The following is an 18,894-nucleotide window of genomic DNA, read 5'->3' as shown; positions in this document are numbered from 1 at the left end:
CCACAATGATTGGGGGAAGTGAGAGTGATGCCGCCGATTGGTCAAACAGCAACAACGGGTTACTATAATAAATGCCTATTTCGGTAATTAATATTTTTCCTATCCTATATATTTTGGTATTTATTTATTTATTTTATATTATTTAAGTAAAAAATTATTCCTCTCCACTAATATTGTTTAATAAAAAAAAGCATTTAACTACTAAACAGTTGGAAATTAATTAAAACATTACATATATTAATTTTTTGGCATAATAATTTTTTTAGCCCTTCAACTTTATAAAAAATCATTTTAGTCATTCATTTAATTATTTTACTGCCACATCAATAAAGTTAGCAAACATTAACTTTTCCACTCATTTTTGGGTGATTTGACAAACCATGCAAATTCAAGAGCTAAAAAAGAGGAAAAAATAAATGAAAAAATAAAACTACTTTATATTGTGAAGTTGGAGGGCCAAATAATTCATTATGCCTAATTATTTCGAAAATTAGATATGAGGAATGGAATTGCTTGGGATTGAACCGAAACTCTAATGCCTATAACACAATACTCTTACCACTAGGTCAGGGGGGCTGGCAGGCAGGGACACCGGTCCCCCTAAAATGTAAAAATTTTCATTTAGGCCCTTTGAAATTTTTAAAATTTTAAATTAGTAAAGGTAAAATTACACTTTGGCTTTCCTAAAATGATAAAATTTTGATTTAATCCTTTAAAATTATAAAGATAGAAGCTATTAAAATGGTGAAATTGTACTTTTACTATCGTAAAAATTACAATCTAATTTCGGCCCCCCCTAAAAAAAAATTTCTGACTTCGCCCCTACACTAGGCCAAAAGGTTACCAACAACTTATATTAAATTTTTATGTTTAATTTACAATTCATATCATATTATACAAATTTTTTATAGTGTCATAAATAACATCTTACATACATAATCGCTCTTTAACCCTTATTAGGTTTTGTGAGTGAGACATTGGTTTGATGATAAAGTTGAATCTCACAATGAATTGAATATAAATATTTTATTTTATTTAATAAATATTTAAAACAATATTTTGTTAAAACAATACTTATTTTAAATCTTGTTAATATAATTTAAACTCTTATATACATATTAGTAATTTTATTATATGAGTATTCGTGTAAAAACCATGTATTTGGAACACGTGTGCATTTAAACATAACATCTATTAAATAATGAAACGTATAATTTGAAACTATTAATAATAGCACATATATAATATGTCAAGTTGACTTGTGACATAAACTCAATTAACAGCATTATCTTATACTAAGTTATGACACATTCACGAGTGAATGAAAAAATTCTATTATAAAACTAAAGTTAAAAGCTCATCATCATATTATTTTATTAAAAATTGAAAAGATAAAAACATCGAATTAATATTTATTATCCAATTGACTATTGAATATTTCAAATCAAACAATATCATAAAGCTTCTATATAAGGGAGCAACGTTAAAGAAAGAAATCAAATTCTACTTTTCAAACTCCTTATCCATTTCATTGTTGGTGCAATGATAATGGAAATATGGTATGTTTGGGTTTTCATAATATCTTTTTTGAGTGTAAGTGTAGGCAACTGGATTTATAGGTGGAGGAACCCTAAATGCAAGGGCAAACTCCCTCCTGGTTCCATGGGATTCCCTCTTATAGGAGAGACCCTTAGCTTCTTTGTCACTTCCAACTCCATTGACATGCATCCTTTCGTTAATGAAAGATTGAAAAGGTAATAAAATAACCCTACAATTATTCCCGGTCAGTGCAGTAAGTATCTCATTTTTTCAAATATGGTTTTAGATACGGTCCGTTGTTCAAGACAAACATAGCGGGTCGACCGGTGGCGGTGTCATCAGATCCCGAATTCAACTACTTCGTGTTGCAACAAGAGGGGAAACTCATCGAACTCTATTACATGGATTCCTTTTCACAGACGGTACACAACGATAACTTGAGTAATCTAGGTGGCTACTTCCAGAGGTATCTACGGCGCTCCATTCTCCGTCATTTCGGACATGAGCCACTCAAACGTAAGCTGTTGTCTGAGCTTGAGGATGTAATAAACCATGAAGTACATAAGTGGACCAATCTGCCAGAGGTCGATGTAAAACTCCAAACTGTTCCCGTAAGTAATTATGGCATATGGATAACCAGATGATCCAAGAATGAAATATTGTAGTAAAGATAAATATAGATTGTTGGTTTGGGTATTTGCAGATGTTATTTGATTTAACCTCACAGATCCTGATGAGTTATAAACCAGAAAAAAATTTAGGTGAAGATTTAAACAACATGTTGCAATCAATTATGACATTTCCTTTATATATTCCTGGGACCGCTTTCTACAAATGTATACAGGTAAAAACATACCATTAAATATGAATATCATCATGAATCCTTCTAGGTAAACACTAATAAATATATATATTTGACTGCAGAAGAAAAGAAAAGCAATAAAGCTGACGACTTGGGTTTTAGAAGAGAGGATGAAGGGGTACTCTTATGATAATTCAGCAGAAGGTTGCAATAAAAAGGGAGATTTTTTGGATGAAGTAATAGGAGACATTGGGAAAGAAGCATTTTTGACGAAGGAATTCGTGCCTTACCTTCTGTTTGGGCTACTCCTTGCTACTGTCGAGACGATTTCACCCACTGTCACTTTGGCCACCATGTATCTACTGGACAACCCATCGGCTTTGCAACAATTAACAGTTCGTTCCTTCCTTTATATGCTTTTAACTTACTATTATTGCTTTTAATTAAATTAATATATACTTAAGCATTTATATTTCTTTTTGCTAGGTGAATATTTTAGATAATTGGAGGGCTTATTTATTAATTTTAATAATATAACCTGAGTTTTGGGGTTATGTTATATATTCGGATTTTATATGATAGTACATGAATATAGGCAATTGTTGTAGGTCTTAATTATAAAATTAGCCCCAATCAATATCGTTTTTCTCACTTAGTTATTTAGAAAGTTTTTTTTTTTAAATGGTATCTTCAATTTCATCTTAATTTATTTGTACAACATTCGGTAAGAACATGCTATGTGTCACGTACTAATTGATTGAGATTGTATGTTGGGATAAAATGAGAAAAAATTTCTTTGAAAAAGTTTGTATATTAATATGTTAGTTTTTAAGAAATGAACCAGGAGGAGCATGAGGAAATTCTAAAGAACAGAGAAGATGCCAATTCTGGACTTGTATGGGAGGAATACAAATCCATGACGTTCACTCGTTACGTGAGTTAATTGATTGATTATGCCAACTTTTTTAATAAATAAATTTAGCCCATTGTTTGTTCATGTTTTTTTTTTTTTTTTTGCTATTTTCAGGTGATTAATGAAACACTTAGGCTAGAAAATGTTCTTCCTGGGATGTTGAGGAAAGTTATAGCTGACATTCACGTCGATGGTAGATAACAATATGTATACGTATATATATATTATTAACAATTTATTTGAATATATTATAAACAAGTGTGATTCATCCTTTAAATAATAAAATTAAAAATATAAATATTGCAGGATATACAATACCAAAAGGTTGGATCCTATTGGTTATGCCCACAGCTCTTCATCTGAACCCTAATATATATGAAGATCCTCTTACCTTCAACCCTTGTATATTAATATGTTAGTTTTTAAGAAATGAACCAGGAGGAGCATGAGGAAATTCTAAAGAACAGAGAAGATGCCAATTCTGGACTTGTATGGGAGGAATACAAATCCATGACGTTCACTCGTTACGTGAGTTAATTGATTGATTATGCCAACTTTTTAATAAATAAATTTAGCCCATTGTTTGTTCATGTTTTTTTTTTTTGCTATTTTCAGGTGATTAATGAAACACTTAGGCTAGAAAATGTTCTTCCTGGGATGTTGAGGAAAGTTATAGCTGACATTCACGTCGATGGTAGATAACAATATGTATACGTATATATATATTATTAACAATTTATTTGAATATATTATAAACAAGTGTGATTCATCCTTTAAATAATAAAATTAAAAATATAAATATTGCAGGATATACAATACCAAAAGGTTGGATCCTATTGGTTATGCCCACAGCTCTTCATCTGAACCCTAATATATATGAAGATCCTCTTACCTTCAACCCTTCAAGATGGAAGGTATAATTATACTCTTTCCCATGGATTAAATCTTAAATAAAACTTTTGGAGCCATTAATTATAATTTTTCATTTATTATGATATTTTTAAAAATAATAAAATGAATAAAGAACATTGGGAGCAATGGAATGGCAAAGAACTTCATGCCATTTGGAGGAGGGGATAGGCCGTGTGCGGGTGCAGAGTTCAGCAAGGTTCTAATGGCTGTCTTTTTACATGTCTGGGTCACCAAATTCAGGTATATTTTTTCATTATTTTGTGTATATATATATTTTAATAATTTAATCCAAAGAATCTAAACCAAAAATGTTTTGCAAAATTTATCGAACAGGTTCACAAAAGTCAAGGGAGGGAACATAGTTCGTGCACCCATTCTGGGATTTCCAGATGGTTTCTACGTTAATGTTTCAAGAAAACATTGTTAAATTACACTTACAATATACATATATATATATATATATATTAAAATGCTATACATATGTGAGTTCAATGCCAATGTTTTGATTTCATTCATAACATTAAGCTAAATTATATATTAATAAATATTAGTTATAATTTCAGTTTACAAGTGACCAGTTCCGACATGTACTTATGATTGTACTATATTTGTAGATATAAAAGTGTGTTTTATATATTTGAATAAATTTAGTTTTGTAGAACATGAATGTATCCCTTTTGTGTTGTGAACATGTTCACCATAAAAATTTTATGGATAAAATATATATATATCAATTTCTTAATCTTGTGATTCTGTGATTTTTTATTAACAATGTTTGTTTTTAAAATTGTTAGGATCGTCCCGATTAAGCAACAAGTAAAAATAACGGAATAAATTGAGAAATTGAACACACAAATTTAACGTGAAAAAACTCCTCCAAAGAGGATAAAAAATCACGGGCAAAGATAATTTTATTATAATGGCAAAAGAATGAAAAGTACAAAAGATGGAGATAAAAAACTAAACCCCGAAAACCCGAAAACAAAGAACCCTCAAAACGTAAACACAAAATTCCCTCAAAACGTAAACACAAAATTCTCTAAATGTGTTATGAGTTCTAATATCTAATGGGTGTATTTACTAAGGTTGTAAAAGAGCCTATTTATAGGCTAAATTCATATGTCAAATAATAATAAAATAATCTAAACTAATCAGTGATTGACTGAAACAAATAAACAAAGTTTAACTAAAAGATTATTTCTCAAATTTGACTAAAAATAGGAGTCATACTTAACAAATCTCCACCTTGACTCATATTTCCACAACGCCATCTTTGCCAAAGCCCGCCACGAGCCTATCTTGAACTATGCAGGGAATTAACTGAGTCGAATCTGTGCTTAGAAATTGGAAGACTTCTAGCCTTCGACTTGGACACTGTCAAATCAAAACTAACCCAGGTCTGATTTTCACGAACACAGTGCCCTAACTTTTCAAAATCTGCATCCAAAAGAGAACCTCTCTTCAACGAAACAGTCATACATTTTTCCCTCCTATGACCAAGTTGCCTCCGCTCCAAACGAGTTGACTTTGACTCTGTAACAGACGAGGGACGTCTGATTTCACCGGTCACTGTAGAACCTTCCAGAATATAAAGACTGCCAGTTCTTTTACCTTTTAACAAAACGAGAGCTCCACGAGATACTTTAATGCCGCTTGACTCGATGTTGATTCTGCATCCTTTCAAGTCTAAAATACTCAAGGAGATGAGATTCTTTCGTAAATCAGGTACATACCTGACATCTGAGAGTGTCCTAATCGTTCCATCGTGTATCCTAATTTTAACAGTACCAATACCAATTACCTTACTAGATGAATCGTTTCCCATGCGCACAACTCCACCTTCAACCGAACTGTATGTAGAGAACCATTCTCTATTGGGACACATGTGGAAAGAACATCCCGAATCTAGGATCCACTCGGACGTGAGCTTGGAGTTATCGCTCGTTGACACTAACAAGAAATCATCACCGCTTTTATCGATCAAATTAGCACCATCTACATCTTCCTCGTTACTCTCAGCAGCTCTTTTATTTCGCAGTTTATAACAATCTACTTTGATGTGACCTAACTTTTTACAATAGCGACACCTTTTGTCTCTTTTCTTTGATGATATCAAAACGGAAGATTGCCTATCTACCTTGCTATCGAAATGAAGCTCATTGTCGAGTTTGTCTCTACTCAACAAATGACCCTTTACATCTTCGAACGAGAGTTTGTCTCTGCCATAAATCAGGGTCTCCCTGAAAGACTTGTATGCAGGGGGTAAAGAGCACAATAATAGCATAGCTTGATCTTCATCATCAATATGAACCTCAACGTTCTTTAAATCATTTAAAAGAGTAATGAATTGACTGATGTGATCTCTAAGAAGCTCACATTCGTTCATGCGAAACGTAAATAGACGTTGTTTCAACACTAAACGGTTAGCCAGAGACTTAGTCGCATAAAGAGTTTCTAACCTTTTCCACAAGGCGGATGAAGTCTTCTCCATTAATACCTCCTGCAATACCGTATTCGTGAGGCACAACTGGATTGCAGACAAGGCCTTTTCATCAAGCTCTTCCCATTCTGTTTCATTTAGATTCTCAGACTTTTCCCGGTAACAACCTTTTTCAAACCGGATTGAACTAGAATTGTCATCATCTGAACTTGCCACAGATTGAAATTTGTCTCACCATCGAACTTCTCAATTTCAAACCTTGTTGTCATATCTGAATAGGCTGATCTTTGAACTAGCTCTGATACCACTTGTTAGAATCGTCCCGATTAAGCAACAAGTAAAAATAGCGGAATAAATTGAGAAATTGAACACACAAATTTAATGTGGAAAAACTCCTCCAAAGATGATAAAAAACCACGGGCAAAGATAATTTTATTATAATGGCAAAAAAATGAAGAGAAAAAACTAAACCCCGAAAATCTGAAAACAAAGAACCCTCAAAACGTAAACACAAAATTCTCTAAATGTGTTATGAGTTCTAATATCTAATGGGTGTATTTACTAAGATTGTAAAAAAGCCTATTTATAGGCTAAATTCATATGTCAAATAATAATAAATTAATCTAAACTAATCAGTGTTTGACTGAAACAAATAAATAGAGTTTAACTAAAAGATTATTTCTCAAATTTGACTGAAAATAGGAGTCATACTTAACAAAAATGTTGTTAGTAATTGTGCTATGTTTTTGAAAAGAAGAGTGGAAAAATATTAAACCCATCAGATCTTAATATATCCCGATTTTATAAGAGATTTTACAAGAGTGGTTGTGGTTTTTAAAATCAAGTTTGGGAATGGGTGAATCAGTTTTTTCCTTTAAAATTGTATTGATACTTGATACCATCTTTTATTATTATTATTATTATTATTATTATTATTATTATTATTTAACTTTTGTTTAATAAAAGTTTGAGATTTAGCGACGAAAAATAACAGTGGCGTTTTATAATGTAAAATGCCGCTATATATTTGTGTGGTAGTTTTGGTCATAGATTTAGCGGCATTTGTAAGTACAACCGTCGCTAAATATCTGAAAAAACTCTCAAATCTGTGAAGATTTTTATTTCGAGCTAGTTACTTTGTTTCAGATTATTTTATTAATTTTCATTTGAAGCTTGCAATAGCTTTGTTAGGAACATAAAAATTTAAGGGGAATGACTGCAGTGAAAAGGGATTGCGGCTGCCCATTGAAATATTAACGAGCCATTTGCAAAGTTTTTAAGTAAAATGCAAATCCGTAATTATCCCATGGATTTTTGGTTTAACAATAGTTTTTAAAATTTATTATATTGAGAAAAATCTAACTTATCATTAATATGATATCAACTAGTGGCCAACATAGTGGTAACTTACAATCAAGTCCCGAATTAAAAAAATAATATTATAAGAGAGATACTTAGTTAATTTGAATAATGTTTAGTTTTACATTATGTTAAATTTTAATAATATATCTGCATTATATTATTTTATAATTAAAGCTTTCTAGGTTTGAAATTGATAAAAGTCGGATGCAAAAGTGAAGGCTACGATGGTGTATGAAGTTTTTTTTGAATTTTGCTTTTAGTAAAAGATGCCAAGACAACAAGATCTTATGTCTTTGTGTGAAATGTGTCGATATGAATTGACACCAAGGCGATGTTGTTCAAGAACATTTAATTTGTGATGGAATTCTTCTGGGATATACACTATGATTTCTTCCAAGTTGTCGATCTCCTAAACAAGATGATAGTAAAGGCACATTGCAAGATGTAAAAGAAAAACATGAATGGTTTCCAAGTATCGAATTAGGTCCTTCACTTTCGGGTGATTATGGATATACTTCTTAACAGACGCACTCTGCACGTAGAGCTGAGATATCGAGAGAAGATTCGAAAACCATGCATGACCAGGGTGATGAGTCAAAAGCAACGAAACAAGCAAAGAGAGCTAAACTGGAAGCAAATAGGGAAGCTGGAAGAGATGATAACAATTGATATTTCTAGGTTTTGAACTTCTAGTAACTTGTAGCCCATTTACTTTTAAGTGCTAAGAAACAAAATGCTTATATGAACATAATTTATAATTTCTTATTTTTGCCGAACTCCCTTCCGTGTTTGAAACCTGCTTTAAACCCAAACCAAACTTTTTAAAACCGAATCAATAATTAAATTAATCAGGTTACCAATTCAATTAATATTAGTCTGTTTAATTCAATTAAATAACACATAAAATAATTAATAATGAAACTTGTACAAATTCAATCCTTATTGATTCTCGAATCAATCAATATCAATCCGATTCAAACAATCATAAATCAAATCAATTTTAAACCGTTTCAATTATTATTATTATTATTATTAGATAAAAATTGTTATGGATTCTAGTTGAGAATGATTGCAAAATGAGATTGTAATATAAAATGGTTCAACTGGCAACTTCTTGGAAATCAGAAATAAATTGCTGAAGAATTAAAACCACTATTATTTGACAAAGGATGCCATCACAGATGAACCAAAGGTGTTCATTTTGCTCAGCTTGTTCCAACACTCATTTATTTATCAACAAGGAACAAACTTATCGTACATAAAACCGCAGAGTGCTTACTCAACTTTTATATTCTCATATATAGTCTCATAGCAGGCTATACGGTAACATGGGCAGGACCAAACGCTCATACTAGTTCATCTACTGGCGTACAACAAGCAGTCCTTTTGCTAACTCCAAGGCTTTTGGGCGTCCGAAAAACTTCTCCACGATTCCTAGTGCAAACTCCATGGAAGTTCCAGGGCCCCTGCTTGTAATGAGGTTGCCATCCACCACTACTCTGTTGTCAATATGACTTTGATCTGATAGCTTGTCGCACATTGCAGGGTAAGCTGTGGCCTTTTTGCCCTGGACCATGGCACAACACGACTGTTAACCATCCGGGAATATCAAATACAGAAAATTTCTTTTGAGTGCTGTTGTTTATTCACTCGAAATCGAAATTTTTGAAACAGATATAATTACAGGAACCACACACACAAGCTTGTCACCTGTAATCAAAAAATAAAAGCAAGTGCAAGCACAATAGTGAAAGTTCAAAGTTTAAAGGCAAAAGCAAATGATACAACCTAAACAGCTTGTATTTTGTAGTGACCATATTGCCTAATTATAAGTTCTAATGTATATAGTAGTTGAAATTATTTAATCAAAAGCCTCCAGACACGCAGAGACTACTTCCCAGAGGCAGATTATGGTTCTTTTAATTAAGTTGATCATTTATTTTATGAACAAAACAAACAAGTACAATCCCATGCAAATTTTATAATGAAAACACGAAAATGTTAAACTCGATCAAGATTATACCTTGAGTAAACCATGAGGCTCCAACACCAAAGCTGGAGATGCACATATAGCTCCATATGGTTTGTTTGATTCCGCTTGCTTTTTTAACAAGTTCACCAGCTTATCAGATTTAGCAAATGCTTGGGCACCACCAAGTCCTCCCTGTAGATAGGAAAGACCAAGTTAAAATATATTACAAAGAAAGAAAATTGGGAGGAATTAGGACTAGGGAATATGACAGAATTCCAACATACTGGCAAGACTACAAGGTCATATGTAAGTTTAGCAGCTTCATCAAGAAGCATATCTGCCACTAATTTAACTTTCCTAGAAGCCAGAATTTCAAGATTGTCTCCAACAGAGGCCACCACAACATTTGCCTTTGCTCGACGCAGAATGTCAATGATCATAACTGCTTCCATTTCTTCTGAGCCATCAGCAATTGGTACAAGAACCTGAAAATTTAATCAAACACAAATTTTATCATAGAAAAGAACCATAAATTTTGGGTGATAGTACTAAGACAAATTTAAATGCCAAAATACTTGGAAGTTGAAAATCAGTATCTGAATGAACTTACCAACTGACTGCATAGAATCATTTTAGGAAAGAAATGAAAATTTGGAAATAAAGATAACCATCTTCTTGCAGAAATCAACTTACATATTATCTAGTAATTACATGATAATAACTTGCTTTTTTGTTTCACCTAAGGGAGGGAAAGCAGAAATAGGAGTAAGGAGGGCTGTAACAAGATCAAGTTAGCAGCTAATGACCCATCAAATTCAGGCAGCCTATTTTCAATTTATTGATTTATAACAAAATTTTCGACCCTCACAGAAGCCTGCTAGATTTAGAAACAACCACCTTGGTCCAGTGGTCCTGGTACCAAAACAATTGCCATTGTTCCTTACATCAAGTTAAAACAAAAGCAGAAATATCAAGGACAATTTGAAGTGCAAAACTGGATCTCGAGAGTACAGCATGCCTTGGCAGTTGGGACACTAGATTACAAATAAGATCAACAGTGATGAAAAGCAGCTAAACTTAGGGTGGGTTTGGATAGGCGATTAGGAGCGGTGCGGTGCGTTTAGCTTACTTTTTCTCTCACGCTACTGTTTTTACACTAACCGCAAGTAAACGCACCACCCATCCAAACTCACCCTTAGCATGCAAGTGTTCTTGCATATCTTGGACTTTTAATAGTTACTTTCAAAATCAAAGAAGAAAATAGAACTATAGAAATTGCCAGATGCAAGTCAGCTCTCTCTTCACACTGTTCTTTCTGAACTCCTCTAACTAGAAACTCGTTGTGTCCTTGAAGCTCTTTAGAATCAAGAATTGGAACTCTTTTTGAGTCCTAATCAGAGTATTGGAGGAGAATGAAAATCCACCATTAACCACTCAGAATACTGAGATGTACTTAAGAATGAAGATTTATGCATCAGATATTATACAAAACTTGATAGAATGTAACAATAAACAACACTAAAATCTCACCTGCGGAACATTATTGCATTTCCATTCCAGAGGATTCAGCTCTGTTATTGTATACTCATCACCATGGTTAGGACGCATCACCTGAAGATAACCAGATCCATTTTAGTAAATAGTGGCGCCATTAATCAGAAACATCATCCACTGAGCTTCCAATTAGCCTGATTGCTTTTCCTTTTTCCTAAAAAGAACGTAACTACTGTAGTAAAAAGTGCCCGTACCAATGGCCCAGAAACTTCATCAGCTTTCTCTTTTCCATACAATTGCTCAACCAGTGTTACAGCAAATTCCATGGTACTGCCAGGTCCACGACTTGTTACAACTTTGCCATCCTGCTGAACTCTTGATTCAACAGCTGTTGCACATGATTGCAGTTGCTCCATAAATGATGGGTAACAGGTAGCCTGCCAGAAACAATCATGAATTATGAGTTCAATCATGCAACATTATCTAAAACAAAAACAAGCTACAAATAGCAAAACAACGTATACCATGATCTCTGAAATAAATTAGCTTAAAATATTTATCATTTAGTACTCACTTTCAGTCCCTTCAATAGACCCCATGAACCAAGCGCAACTGCAGGTGAAGCACACACGGCAGCATAAAGCCGCCCATCTGCAGCCTGCTTTTTCACAAGGCTTTCAAGAGCTCCACAATCTTTAAAGTTGCTAGCACCAGGCATGCCTCCCTAAAAGCAAAACATATATACCAATGACAAAAATAAGCGTTTTCCATTTTGATCTAAAAACATCACTCACATGCAAATTATTTTCTTCTATAAATAAAATAATAAAAAAGCCTTTTTATCTTCTGCTTCCGAAAATTACTAGTTTACTTCAATAAAGTAAAAAGATCTTTTCAGTTTGGCTTCCAGAAGCTAGAAAGCAATACCAATTGAGTCCCAATTTTAAACCAAATACTGCTGTAACCATTCATATATTTGCACTCTGCATTTTACTTCAACACCAAAAGCCTGAAGAAAAGTTGTTTACAGAAAAAAAAGTGGAATAATTACTTACAGGAAGCGCGATAAGATCGAAAACGGTATTCTTACAATCAGCGACGAGAGCATCAGCAACAATTTTAACACCGTGGCAAGCGTCAACGCGAAGCTCTTTCTCGACGGAAGCCACCGTGACGTCAGCTCCCGATCTCCTAATCACGTCGATCGTAATCACCGCCTCCATCGGCTCCGTCCCGTTCGCGATCGGCACCAAAACCTAAATAATCGAAACGTCAAAATCACAAAATTACAGAATTAACAAAAGAAAAAAAATCTTTCCATTGTTTATGTGTCGTATTTACTTGTTTAGCCATTGTGCTTGAAGCAGAGGCTGAGCAGGAGAAGCGAGGGGATTTGAGAGGAGAGAAACGGAAATGATGATGGAGTTTGGAAGTTGAAAGAAGAGAGTGATGAGTTAAGTGGCGTAAGTGTAATACTGCCATTACTTTTAGGGGTTTTTCTAGAGGGATCGGCTCGGCTCCCTGGCTCTGTTGGAAGGGGCTAGATTTCAGTAGCGTTTCGAATATGGCGGCAATGGATGAGATCGTTTCAATCAGCGGTTTTCATTTTGCCACGTGCTTTTAATGACTACTTTTTTGGTTAAAGTGCATGGGAAGTCCCTATATTATAAGGACTGAGTCAAATTAGTCCCTCTATCATTAAATAGATCAATTTAATCTCTATAATCAAATAAGTTCAAATTGTAAGGGAGCTAACATTTACTGTATAATAATTGTCTTGAAATTTATTGTTTTCAGTTTCATTGACGATACCATAAAGTCTTTAAAAATATTAACTCGAGTAAATAGTAAGTGATATTTTTAAACAAAAATATCTAACTCAATGAAATTTGATCTTATTTTATTCTTTTCATTAGTATAAGGACTAATTGATCAAGCCCTATAAATTTTTACTTGTTTTAATAATTTTGGCAATATATTTATGTTATGTTAAGATTATATTTTGATATTGTCATAATATAATAAAAATTTTGAATATTAATTAGAGGCGAATCTAGGGGTAGGGCTGCAGCCCTCTAAAATATAAAATTGCTATTTAGACCTCCTTAAATTAATAATGATAAAATTACACTTTGGTCCCCTTAAAATTATAAAAATTTGATTTAATTCTTTAAAATTATAAAGATATAGACTATAAAAATTAAAATTTCATCCGCCTCTAAAATTATTCTGGCTTAGCCCATAATATTGATGATTCATTTTATATAGATTCGTATATTTTAGTATGATGATTTTTTATGTCATTTCATATTTTAGTTATTTTTATCATATTAATTTTGTTTAAAATTAATATTTATAATTTAAAAAATAATTGATATCAAAATTAATCCATTTTTAAAAAAAAATTATTTAACATATTCTAAATTTCACATGTAACCGTTTCTTCTTTTTCTTTATCTTTATCTTTTTTCTTTTTATAAATAAACAATTTCTTCTGGATTTGGCATAATTCCCTTGCAACTAAAAGAGGTCTTTGTCTTGAAACCCGAAAAGCCCATAAACAAAGAGATCCAATATAACGACCAATAACGGCAGATCAAATCTAATTTACAGTTATGCCATCATCTCCCAAATTCTTCCACTCCCGCCATCCACCGCCGGCCACGCGCCTCACCAGATCAACAGCCCTCATCGTCTTCTCCACCCTCTCTTTCCTCTTCTCCCTCTACGTTTTCCTTTCCTCCACTGACTGCGGTCACCAATGTCTCTCCGACCTGAGATCCGTTCGGGTTCTTTTGGACAAACCCGGGAATGTCAATATAACTGCTACTTCCGATGGAGATGTTGATGTTAATGGGACCAAGAGGCATAAAGTTATGGGCTTCGTTGGGATCCAAACCGGGTTCCGTTCAGTCGGTCGAAGACGGTCCTTGAGGAAGACTTGGATGCCTTCCTATCATCAAGGCCTCCAACGGTATATATTTTTTTCCTAAAATTTGTTAATATATTAAGCTCTGTTCTAAGCACTTTTTTTTTTCTTTTACTTGGAAAATGGTATAGATTTAATCAAATACAGAAACAATCATGTTTGAATTTACCTAATATTTTTAATGCAAATAATTTTCTTTTCAGGTTAGAAGAAGCAACAGGATTAGCTTTTAGGTTTGTAATTGGTAGAACAAATGATAGATCAAAGATGGCACAGCTGGGGAGAGAAGTAGCAAAATATGATGATTTCCTTTTGTTAGATTTTGAGGAGGAATACAGTAAACTCCCTTACAAAACGTTAGTTTCTTTATTTCCAAATATTTGGGTTATCGAATTAGTCATGTTATTCAATTGAAAGACGGTCCCTTACTTTAGAATGTCTACTTCAGGTTAGCATTCTTTAAAGCTGCCTATGCACTCTATGATTCTGATTTTTATGTCAAAGCTGATGATGATATATATTTGAGGCCAGGTGACTTGATTAGTTTAACTCTTTTATGCAAGTGTTGGGTGGTATTCTTTACCTTCATACAATGACTTTATGTGGTTAGTTGACAATGGTTTATTATCGATTTTCAGATCGACTATCACTTCTATTAGCTAAAGAACGTTCTCACTCTCAGACTTACCTCGGATGCATGAAAAAGGGTCCGGTATTTACTGATCCTAAGTTGAAATGGTTAGTATTCGTATTTATATATATATATTATTTAACCTATGGTTTAGATATCTACATATTTCAACTGTGTTAATTGGGCTATAAATTTGTTCTCACTATCAATGAGCTTCTAAAATTTCGGGCTACATCAATTACATTTCTTTCCACGAATTTGGTTTTAATCACAAGAGATCCTTACTACAAGGAAGGCAAAGAAACTTTCATTTACAGATAACCTATTAAGATATCCTTGATCTTGAATTATCTTGACAAAAGACGAATTTCATATTTAAAGATCTATGTTGCTCTATACCTTGAAATGTATGTACACATGGAAGGCTACATTGTATATAAATGTACATTTCCCGTTTATATGTATCTTGTTCTGTCTATGTGCTCTCCTTTGATGGAAATGGACCGGTAGCATGGAATGTTGCAATGTGCCTTTCCCGTTTATATTTTTCTACTGTGTTTTACTTGTAGATGTACTTTTAGGATGATGAGGATGTGATTTAAGATATTTAAAAAGTTAAGTACATCATGGTTTTCTGTTTTGAATCGTTTTAGACAAGATTTAGTGTTAAGAGTATATGACACCAAAAAGGTAGGATTTCTTTTTTGCAGATATTCATATATTATAGAATGTTTAGAATTGACTAAATTCATACAGGTATGAGCCACTATCCTATCTACTAGGCTCGGAGTACTTCCTTCATGCCTACGGTCCTTTATATGCTCTTTCGGCAGATGTTGTTGCAAGTTTGGTTGCTCTGAGAAACAACAGGTGGTGCTCATATTTATTTCAGAGCTAATCCCATAATTGTCAATTTCTCGCTTTTCTTATGTTTCTTGTTCCCTCCTTCTCATATTCGGATCAGGGTTTTCACTAGCTGACAGTGTAGGCTTTTCCGGCAAACATTGGCTGATTTTAACCCTTCTTTCGAACTCTGCATGCTTAGTCTAAATTATTACTCAAACGATTGAATTCTTTTTTGTTCGGCCATGGCCAGCTTTGTTCACTAAATACATCTACTATAACTAAAAAACTATGCATTTTGATCAAGTCTTTTGTCTTTCCCTCCTCCATTGTTGTGATTGAGGAGGTTGAGGGTTTCCTTGTAGTGGAAATTGTAGATTTTCTTAAAAGAAAGTTTAATATTTGGAAAGCTTAATCGAATGTATATTTTGCAACACGTCTTTTCTCATTTCGTAACATTAGTTGAGGTGCCGTTACTCATGATGCATCCCTTACTTTTCAAATCTCTGATTTGTTACGATTGTTTCTGTTTTGTATGAATTGCAGTTTTCGGATGTTTAGTAACGAAGATGTTACAATAGGCGCATGGATGCTTGCAATGAATGTCAACTTTGAGAACAACCGAAGACTGTGTGAGCGAAAGTGTACGCCTACATTCATTGCTGTCTTGGATATCCCCAAATGTTCAGGTTGGTGTTCAACTAAAGCATACAAATAGTCATTCCAAGCTTGCCAAAGTACTTCATAGCTTGTTAGGTTTGGCACATGATACCTGAGGATTTGCTTAATATAAATGGTGTATATGCCCCACGAGTTTTCTTTGTACGTTTCCATCATTCATATGGTGGAGAACACCATGGGATCTGCCGATATACAAAGATTGCCGGTGATATGGATATCTGAATCTTTGAAGCTGAAAATGGTTGTGCAATAGACCAATGGTTTTGAAAGCTATAGATACATTGTGTTCTAACGTTACTCCTGTTTCACAGGACTATGTAATCCGGAGACAAGGATATTGGAACTTCATCGGCAAGAAATGTGCTCAAATGGTTCAACGTTCCCATCGGATGATAAACAGCTTTCCTTGGCCTAAATTCACACAGATTTTTCTAATATTGACAAAGGTGTTTCAGAGAATTGCTTGCTCTGCTAAGTTGATCTCTGCTGCCATGCTACACATCTTAACTTCCCTCCTTCAATCACCCCAACCCAATTTTGTTTTCCCGTTTTTACCAACAATAAGTTTTCCAATATATTTTTTTACATTACCATTCTTTTTTACCACTTCAAAACAAAACCAAATTCACAAGGTTCCATTGCCTACTGTAAAATGTACTCTGCTACAAATTGTGATCTTGAAATTACCCCCCCCCTGCTCTTTGACATCAAATATTGGTCCCTAAATATTTCTATTTGGTTAAATTTGTGTTTTTGCAATGTATGTATCTATGTTTTTCTGCCTTGTGCGTTGTCCCAAAGCTGATCACTTACAGTAAATAGAAACAGGGGAAATGCAACAAAATGATATTTGGTTTAACATCCTTAAAAGCTCGAGTTATATGTCTAAGTTCTTACAATCTACATTTCCTTTTAAATTAGGGTTAGAAACCAAATACCAATGATTAGCTTAGGAATTTTTTATCATGAATTTTTGGAAACAGAGTTTAAATCCAAACTGGCAATAAATTATCGAAATTAAACTCCAACAATACTAATGAAAATTACATTAAGCGTACATGAAATTTTATCAAAACCAAATACAACATCATGGATGAAAAATACATAATCATAATTCATATAACTTGTAATTATTGAAGAGCTTAATTTGTTATTATACTTGTAATCATAATTTTATTTTTGGTACAACCCTCGCGGCCCTTGACTGAAACAGTGCTTTACCCCTAGATGTTCAGTCAATTGCTACGCCTTAACACATTTTGGAGAGAACCAGCTAGCTCTGAGTTCGAATGGCATTTCACCTTTAACCACAATTCATCCGCTGATTCTTCAATATTAATCGGTTCAGACCTCAACTTAATTTCACCCAAGCTTCATCCTAGTCATGGATAGACTACCCATATCCAGGTCCATAAGCAATGATTTAACAGAGAATAAATCAAAAAAAATTGTAATTAAATGAGTAAAACAGACCCAATACTGTTTAAATGTCTATAGAACTTCAATGATTATTAAGGATAGCTTTGGATTTATTTTATCATCAACTTTTTGGGAAAATTATTAAGGATTATTATCCTATCTGTTGTGGAGTTAAAATAAGATTAGAAATTTGACTCACCTTAAATTGTATTTTAATCATTAAAACTAATTAAATGGTTTACTTGTGAGGAAAAATTATTTACTGAGAGTGGATAAGAAAAAAATTATCCTTACATTTTTTACTACAAATGAAAACCATTATATATTTGATAATTGTATTGAAATATTGATTGAAAAGTTTACAGAGAGAGAAACAAACGATGAATACATATATTTAGATATAAAAGTATAATTAATATGCATAAACTCAAATGAAAGTTACAATAGAAGTACATCAAATTTGAAAAAGAAAATACAACACTAAAGGATTAAAATACATAATCTTAATTCACAACAACAAGAAGAACTTAATGGAAATTAATTTAAATATAAAATGACTAAAACTCTGGGCCCCAAATGGGGAAGCCAAGAAGTTCAATCTTCTTTTGAGCTGCAATTGTATATATGGGTGCACCATTATCACCATTTCGTTCAACTCGAAAGATGATTTTATCACCAGGCCTGAGACCTTTAACTCGAACATATTTACGCCAATCTTTTTGAAATACTGGCTTAGGATAATCATCTCCTTTCCTAATATAATATCCAAAGTTCTCCCACAAATTACCGGAAACATCGTGCACCGGAAAAGTTATCGTTCGTCCCCCTTCGTAATCGGGCAGATGCTGAACGAAGTCGCTCGGAATCGCTACTTGCTTATTAACATCAACCTCGGTCAGGCATTTCTCAAAAGAAGGCATAGTTTAAAGAAGATTATGAGTAGCTAGAAATGAATTT

At 33.3% G+C, this 18,894-nt stretch overlaps 3 protein-coding genes across 5 annotated transcripts; 2 read left to right on the top strand and 1 right to left on the bottom strand.

Moving 5' to 3' along the window:
* The first annotated feature begins 1,515 nt into the window (after positions 1–1,515).
* Positions 1,516–4,797, top strand: LOC105778293 (beta-amyrin 16-alpha-hydroxylase CYP87D16). Of its 3 annotated transcripts, none has more exons than XM_052630577.1 (9): positions 1,516–1,754; positions 1,826–2,150; positions 2,243–2,383; positions 2,464–2,736; positions 3,693–3,782; positions 3,870–3,948; positions 4,062–4,168; positions 4,279–4,406; positions 4,500–4,797. In XM_052630577.1, the coding sequence occupies exons 1-9, from the start codon at positions 1,543–1,545 to the stop codon at positions 4,591–4,593; spliced, it is 1,449 nt and encodes a 482-aa protein (XP_052486537.1). In that variant the 5' UTR covers positions 1,516–1,542; the 3' UTR covers positions 4,594–4,797. The 3 variants fall into 3 exon arrangements, with proteins under 3 accessions (XP_052486537.1, XP_012457430.1, XP_052486531.1); XM_012601976.2 differs by lacking the exon at positions 3,693–3,782 and adding an exon at positions 3,186–3,275; XM_052630571.1 differs by lacking the exons at positions 3,693–3,782; positions 3,870–3,948 and adding exons at positions 3,186–3,275; positions 3,369–3,447.
* A 4,303-nt stretch (positions 4,798–9,100) lies between these two features.
* LOC105778300 (protein DJ-1 homolog B) lies at positions 9,101–12,948 on the bottom strand. Its single transcript, XM_012601985.2, has 8 exons — positions 12,776–12,948; positions 12,490–12,690; positions 12,009–12,158; positions 11,689–11,871; positions 11,471–11,551; positions 10,225–10,425; positions 9,992–10,132; positions 9,101–9,535 (listed from the first exon to the last, which is right to left on the bottom strand). The coding sequence occupies exons 1-8, from the start codon at positions 12,914–12,916 to the stop codon at positions 9,329–9,331; spliced, it is 1,305 nt and encodes a 434-aa protein (XP_012457439.1). The 5' UTR covers positions 12,917–12,948; the 3' UTR covers positions 9,101–9,328.
* Positions 12,949–13,962: 1,014 nt separating this feature from the next.
* LOC105778308 (probable beta-1,3-galactosyltransferase 14) lies at positions 13,963–17,262 on the top strand. Its single transcript, XM_012601997.2, has 7 exons — positions 13,963–14,408; positions 14,567–14,719; positions 14,812–14,894; positions 15,002–15,101; positions 15,751–15,864; positions 16,384–16,526; positions 16,830–17,262. The coding sequence occupies exons 1-7, from the start codon at positions 14,050–14,052 to the stop codon at positions 16,931–16,933; spliced, it is 1,056 nt and encodes a 351-aa protein (XP_012457451.1). The 5' UTR covers positions 13,963–14,049; the 3' UTR covers positions 16,934–17,262.
* Positions 17,263–18,894: the final 1,632 nt, after the last annotated feature.

Source organism: Gossypium raimondii, chromosome 1 (genome assembly GCF_025698545.1).
Source record: "Gossypium raimondii isolate GPD5lz chromosome 1, ASM2569854v1, whole genome shotgun sequence".
NCBI classification, from domain to species: domain Eukaryota; kingdom Viridiplantae; phylum Streptophyta; class Magnoliopsida; order Malvales; family Malvaceae; genus Gossypium; species Gossypium raimondii.
Note: the sequence above shows the minus strand (reverse complement) of the source record. Positions and strands in the feature narration are given on the sequence as shown.